Source organism: Oncorhynchus gorbuscha, linkage group LG15, assembly GCF_021184085.1.
Source record: "Oncorhynchus gorbuscha isolate QuinsamMale2020 ecotype Even-year linkage group LG15, OgorEven_v1.0, whole genome shotgun sequence".
Taxonomy (NCBI): Eukaryota; Metazoa; Chordata; class Actinopteri; order Salmoniformes; family Salmonidae; genus Oncorhynchus; species Oncorhynchus gorbuscha.
Window position 1 is genome coordinate 11,630,321 of NC_060187.1, and position 6,290 is coordinate 11,636,610.

Sequence of the window (6,290 nt, forward strand, 5' to 3'; positions counted from 1 at the left end):
CCATAATGACAAAGCAAAACCACGTTAGACATTTTTGCAAAAGTATATAAAAAAAATGGAATATCACATTTACATAAGTTGTTGAAGCATCTTGGGCAGCGATTACAGCATCAAGTATTCTTGGGTATGATGCTACAAGCTTGGCACACCTGTATTTGGGGACTTTCTCCCAGTCTTCTCTGGAGATCCTCTCAACCTCTGTCAGGTTGGATGGGGAATATCGCTGCACAGCTATTTTCAGGTCTCTCCAGAGATGTTCGATCGGGTTCAAATCCGGGCTCTGGCTGGGCCATTCAGGGATTTGTCCCGAAGCCAGTCCTGCGTTGTCTTGGCTGTGTGCTTAGGGCTGTTTTCCTGTTGGAAGGTGAACCTTCGCCCCTGTCTGAGGTCCTGAGCGCTATGGAGAAGGTTTTCATCAAGGATCTCTCTGTACTTTGCTCCATCCATCTTACCCTCGATCCTGACTGATCTCCCAGTCCCTGCCGCTGAAAAACATCCCCACAGCATGCTTCACCGTAGGGATGGTGAGAGGTTTCCTCCAGACGTGACGCTTGGCATTCAGGCCAAAGAGTTCAATCTTGGTTTCATCAAACTAGAGAATCTTGTTTCTCATGTTCTGAGTCTTTTAGCTGCATTTTGGCAAACTCCAAGTGGGCTATCATGTGTCTTTTACTGAGGATTGGCCACTCTACCATAAAGGCTTGATTGCTGGAGTGCTGCACAGATGGTTGTCCTTCTGGAAGGTTCTCCCATCTCCACAGAGGAACTCTGGAGCTCAGTCAGAGTGACCATCAGGTTCTTGGTCACCTCCCCTCCCAGGCCCTTACCCCCAAATTGTTCAGTTTGGCCGAGGTGCCAGCTCTACGAAGAGTTTAGTTGATTCCAAACATTTTCATTTAACCTTTGTGCTTTGCTGAAAAAAAATGAAGCCCACTGTGATATGGGTCAGATTAACCCGCACAGTTTAAACACCCTCTAGACAGTCAAACGACCAAGTAAAAACAGACCAAACTTTATTTTGTCTTGTCAGACCTTTCAGAAAGAAGAAATACAATACCTATTTGTGAAACATATTTCTTTTCTCAAAAACAAGCATTTTCTGTTTGGAAACACATACACACACATTGACACGCCCTGGAAATGAAAACATTCTGATACACATCAACCACAGTCAGCCATGTTGAGTCCAGCCAAGTCCAAGACATGTCATGACATGGGTGAATTCCAGGTCGAGAGGAGAGCAGAGACACTATGTGTGTGTGTCTGCGTGTGTCTGCGTGCGCGTGTGTGTGTGTGTTACCTGGGTGAGAAGGGGGAGATGAGCTGTTTCTCCTTGGCCCAGGTGATGATTGGAGGGGGGATACTTTGGACCTCACAGGGCAGGGTCACGTCCTCTCCCTCGATGACAGACACCTCCAGGGCCCCACCGTTGCTCCCCACCCCTCCAGAGACCCCGCTCTGCCTGGGACGCACTGAACAGACAGAGAGAGAGAGAGAGAGAGAGAGAGAGAGAGAGAGAGAGAGAGAGAGAGAGAGAGAGAGAGAGAGAGAGAGAGAGAGAGAGAGAGAGAGAGAGAGAGAGAGAGAGAGAGAGAGAGAGAGAGAGAGAGATCAAATACAATACATGTCATTACAAATACCCAGCTTACTGTGAAACAATGAATATGAATAAGAAGGGAATACAGAGGGCCTGTTAACTGTCTCTTGCCGTAGAGAGTTAAGAGCCCCTCAGCAGGCCTTTCCTACCGTAGACAGTGAGCTGGACCTTCTTGGACCTGTAGCCGGCTGCGTTGGTTGCAGTGCAGACAAACTCCCCAGACTCTTCCCCGGTGGGGGAGGTGATGTGGAGGCTGCCGTCAGACCCCAGAGAGAAAGACAGACCACCGACGTTCAACAGCTCCCCTCGCTACGGAGAGACGGAGTCATACAGGGCAGGGGTTAGAGATCAGAGGGCATCTCCCTCACTTTAGTAACTTACTTTATTGACATTGAAAGGGGGTGAGAGAATGGGAGTATGAGGAACGGTGTGTGTGTGTGTGTGTGTGTGTGTGTGTGTGTGTGTGTGTGTGTGTGTGTGTGTGTGTGTGTGTGTGTGTGTGTGTGTGTGTGTGTGTGTGTGTGTGTGTGTGTGTGTGTGTGTGTGTGTGTGTGTGTGTGTGCGTGCGTGCGTGTTCGCGTGTGGAGATTCAAAAAGTAATTCTTTCCCTGTTCTCTAGACAACACTTTACCATAGAGAGGACTGAATGTGATCATTACACATCAATGATACTTTGGTTCCCAACATGTGCTGACGGACTCATTCTATTTATATGACTGAAGGCCAATAAATGTGACCTTAATGTCTACTAACATGTGTCTCAAAAACAATCAAGCACCAGGCAAGAGGGGGTCCTTTGTGAGTTGGCCTGGTGGCTTTGACATGGTATTGATACGTTGGAGAACGCAGGGTGAAGGAATCAGAGAGAATAGGAACAGAGCAGCTGGTGCAGAACTTATCAGAGTCAGGTTTCATATGCCTCTGAAGCCCCATTCACTTTAATAGCATATATTTTGCTAGTCCCTGAAACCAGTGTGCATGATGAGAAAAACTGAACCACACACATGCGCACACACACACCCACACTCACGCCCACGCATACGCGCGCACACACTCTCACACACACACACATGCACACACACAGTCAAAGGCCTGTTACTGTCTTCTGCCATTGTCTTCCCAGAATCCACTACTGGGAAAGTGATTGATCTAGAAATACATAACAGCCCACAGGTGTGTGGAGGAACATTACTGCTCTAAGGACACGTCTCGAGTTCTGTTGGTCCAACACAATGCAACACAACCCAACACAGCCTGACTCTACCCAACCCAGCCTGGCTCTACCCAACACAGCCTGGCTCTACCCAACCCAGCCTGGCTCTACCCAACACAGCCTGGCTCTACCCAAAACAGCCTGGCTCTACCCAACACAACCTGGCTCTACCCAACACAGCCTGGCTGTACCCAACACAGCCTGGCTGTACTCAACACAGCCTGGCTGTACCCAACACAGCCTGGCTCTACCCAACACAACCTGGCTCTACCCAACACAGCCTGGCTGTACCCAACACAGCCTGGCTGTACTCAACACAGCCTGGCTGTACCCAACACAGCCTGGCTGTACTCAACACAGCCTGGCTGTACCCAACACAGCCTGGCTGTACCCAACACAGCCTGGCTGTACCCAACACAGCCTGGCTGTACTCAACACAGCCTGGCTCTACCCAACACAGCCTGGCATAACCCAACACAGCCTGGCTCTACCAAACACAGCCTGACTTTACCCAACACAGCCTGGCTGTACCCAACACAGCCTGGCTGTACTCAACACAGCCTGGCTCTACCCAACGCAGTCTGACTCTACCCAACACAGCCTGGCTCTACCCAACGCAGTCTGACTCTACCCAACAAAGCCGGACTCTACCCAACACAATCTGACTCTACCCAACACAGTCTGACTCTACCCAACACAGCCTAACCAACACAGTAGATCAGTCCAACTGTTTAGGACAGAGCAGGCCTTTTAGCAGGCGTGTTAAAGTGAGGTCTAGTGCAGGGATCATCAACTAGATTCAGTCGCGGGATGATTTGTTTCTTCAGGGGATGATCGGGGGGCTGGAACATAATTAAGCAAAGAGTGTGTGTGGGATATGGCCAATATACAACGGCTAAGGGCAATTCTTATGCACGACGCAACACAAAGTGCCTGGACACAGCCCTTAGCCGTGGTATATTGGCCATATACCACAAACCCCCAAGGTGCCTTATTGCTATTATAAACTGGTTACCAACGTAATTAGAGCAGTAAAAATAAATGTTTTGTCATACCCGTAGTATACGGACTGATATACCACGGCTGTCAGCCAATCAGCATTCAGAACTTGAACCACCCAGTTTATAATTACAAATAATTTGTAGACTGCATATTGACCGCAAGAAGCCTAAACAGATTTGCTTGACTAAAACATAATAATTTTGATCCTTGTTTACATTTGTATACGATCACGTGTCTCTCTACTATGTGTGGGAATACCTGGGAACACATTTCCACAATTAAAATCACTTGGAGCTCATTTCCTGGTGTTTTTACAGTCTTCTATGTTCAACAATGATCAAAACAATGACCAATTGTATTCTTTTTTTGGGAGAGCCAAATAAAACCACCCGCGGGCCAAATAAAGCCATGATCGACGTTCTAATGGGAAATGTCTTTATTCCACACAGTCTCGAGCTTCACACAGCCTCTAGCTTCACACAGCCTCTAGCTCCACACAGCCTCTAGCTTCACACAGCCTCTAGCTTCACACAGCCTCTAGCTCCACACAGCCTCTAGCTTCACACAGCCTCTAGCTTCACACAGCCTCTAGCTCCACACAGCCTCTAGCTTCACACAGCCTCTAGCTTCACACTTCCCCTTCAAACCCCCACCCCCTCATTCCCACACAGCATAATGCCATACACACCATATGTGTAACTATAAGTGGATGCGAGCACACAAACACCTGTACAAGCACATCCAGGTCCAGAACAGATAGAGTACATTACACTAATAGGAAAAGGGCTGTCATGAGTTCCCACGTGTTTATTTTATTTAACCTTTATTTATCGAGAAAAGTCAGTTTAAGAACAAATTCATATTTACAATGACAGCCTACCCCCTTGGCCAAACCCTTCTGTCCTGGTTCTGGTTATAAGTACTATACCAGGAATCCAGACTTACAGATTGATTGACTGATTGAATTTAATAGACTATTTAAAAACAAAATGGCGCCAAACATAATGGCGCTCTAGAAGGTGATACCTCCACATACAATTGAAGAAAATCATTGAGGATAACACAATAAAGCTTATTTCCATTGTGGTGCTTTGAAGAGGGAAGGGGGAAGAGGGAAGGGGAAGGGGATAGAGGGAAGGGGAAGGGGGAAGAGGGAAGGGGAAGGGGAAGGGGGAATGGGGAGGGGGAAGGGGGAAGGGGGAAGAGGGAAGGGGGAAGAGGGAAGGGGAAAGGGGGAATGGGGAGGGGGAAGAGGGAAGGGGGAAGAGGGAAGGGGGAAGGGGGAAGAGGGAAGGGGAAAGAGGGAATGAGGAAGGGGAAGGGGAAATGGGGAAGAGGGAAGGGGGAATGGGGAAGAGGGAAGGGGGAAGGGGAAAGGGGGAATGGGGAGGGGGAAGAGGGAAGGGGAAGAGGGAAGAGGGAAGGGGGAAGAGGGAAGGGAGAAGGGGGAATGGGGAGGGGGAAGAGGGAAGGGGGAAGGGGGAAGAGAGAAGGGGAAAGGGGGAATGGGGAGGGGGAAGAGGGAAGGGGGAAGAGGGAAGAGGGAAGGGGAAAGAGGGAATGAGGAAGGGGAAGGGGAATGGGGAAGAGGGAAGGGGGAATGGGGAAGAGGGAAGGGGAAGAGGGAAGGGGAAGGGGGAATGGGGAGGGGAAGAGGGAAGGGGAAGAGGGAAGAGGGAAGGGGGAAGAGGGAAGGGAGAAGGGGGAATGGGGAGGGGGAAGAGGGAAGGGGGAAGAGGGAAGGGGGAAGGGGGAAGAGGGAAGGGAAAGAGGGAATGGGGAAGGGGAAGGGGGAAGAGGGAAGAGGGAAGGGGGAAGGGGGAAGAGGGAAGGGGGAAGGGGGAATGGGGAAGAGGGAAGAGGGAAGGGGAAGAGGGAAGGGGGAATGGGGAAGAGGGAAGGGGGAAGGGGAAGGGGGAAAGGGGAAGAGGGAAGGGGGAAGAGGGAAGAGGGAAGGGGAAGGGGGAAGGGGAAGGGGAAAGAGGGAAGGGGGAAGGGGGAAGGGGGAAGGGGGAATGGGGAAGAGGGAAGAGGGAAGAGGGAAGGGGAGGGGGAATGGGGAAGAGGGAATGGGGAAGGGGAGGGGGAATGGCGAAGAGGGAAGGGGGAAGGGGGAAGGGGGAATGCAACAAGGTTAGGCAGCAATAGTAATGGCAACAGACAATGACAGACAAAATTGTTGTTTGATTCATAACATGAGATAATTACTCTTGACCATTCCCTCTTTGAAAGCCTTAGATGGTTCAAAGTCCTGACTAATTTGTTCTGAGATGTCTGCAATTAATTTTGTATTATCTTGGGGGCACTGTTGTACCAGGAAGAGCACGCATAGACAAAGTGGCACTGAACAAGAGCCTATACCAATGCCCCCAATGCATTCTTATCCAGATATTTGAAGGTTTTTGACAGAAACCTAATTTTACTTTGGTTCACTTTGGAGATAACATTTTGTGCCATGCTTTCCCCTGTCAGATGGTT

At 49.7% G+C, this 6,290-nt stretch overlaps 1 protein-coding gene across 1 annotated transcript in view; it reads right to left on the reverse strand.

Annotated features, from left to right (window-relative positions):
• Nucleotides 1-6,290, reverse strand: part of hmcn1 (hemicentin 1) — a 271,629-nt gene that overhangs the window by 107,181 nt on the left and 158,158 nt on the right. The window contains 2 exon segments of the mRNA XM_046300125.1: nt 1,301-1,472; nt 1,747-1,906. Coding sequence (XP_046156081.1) covers nt 1,301-1,472; nt 1,747-1,906 — 332 coding nt within the window.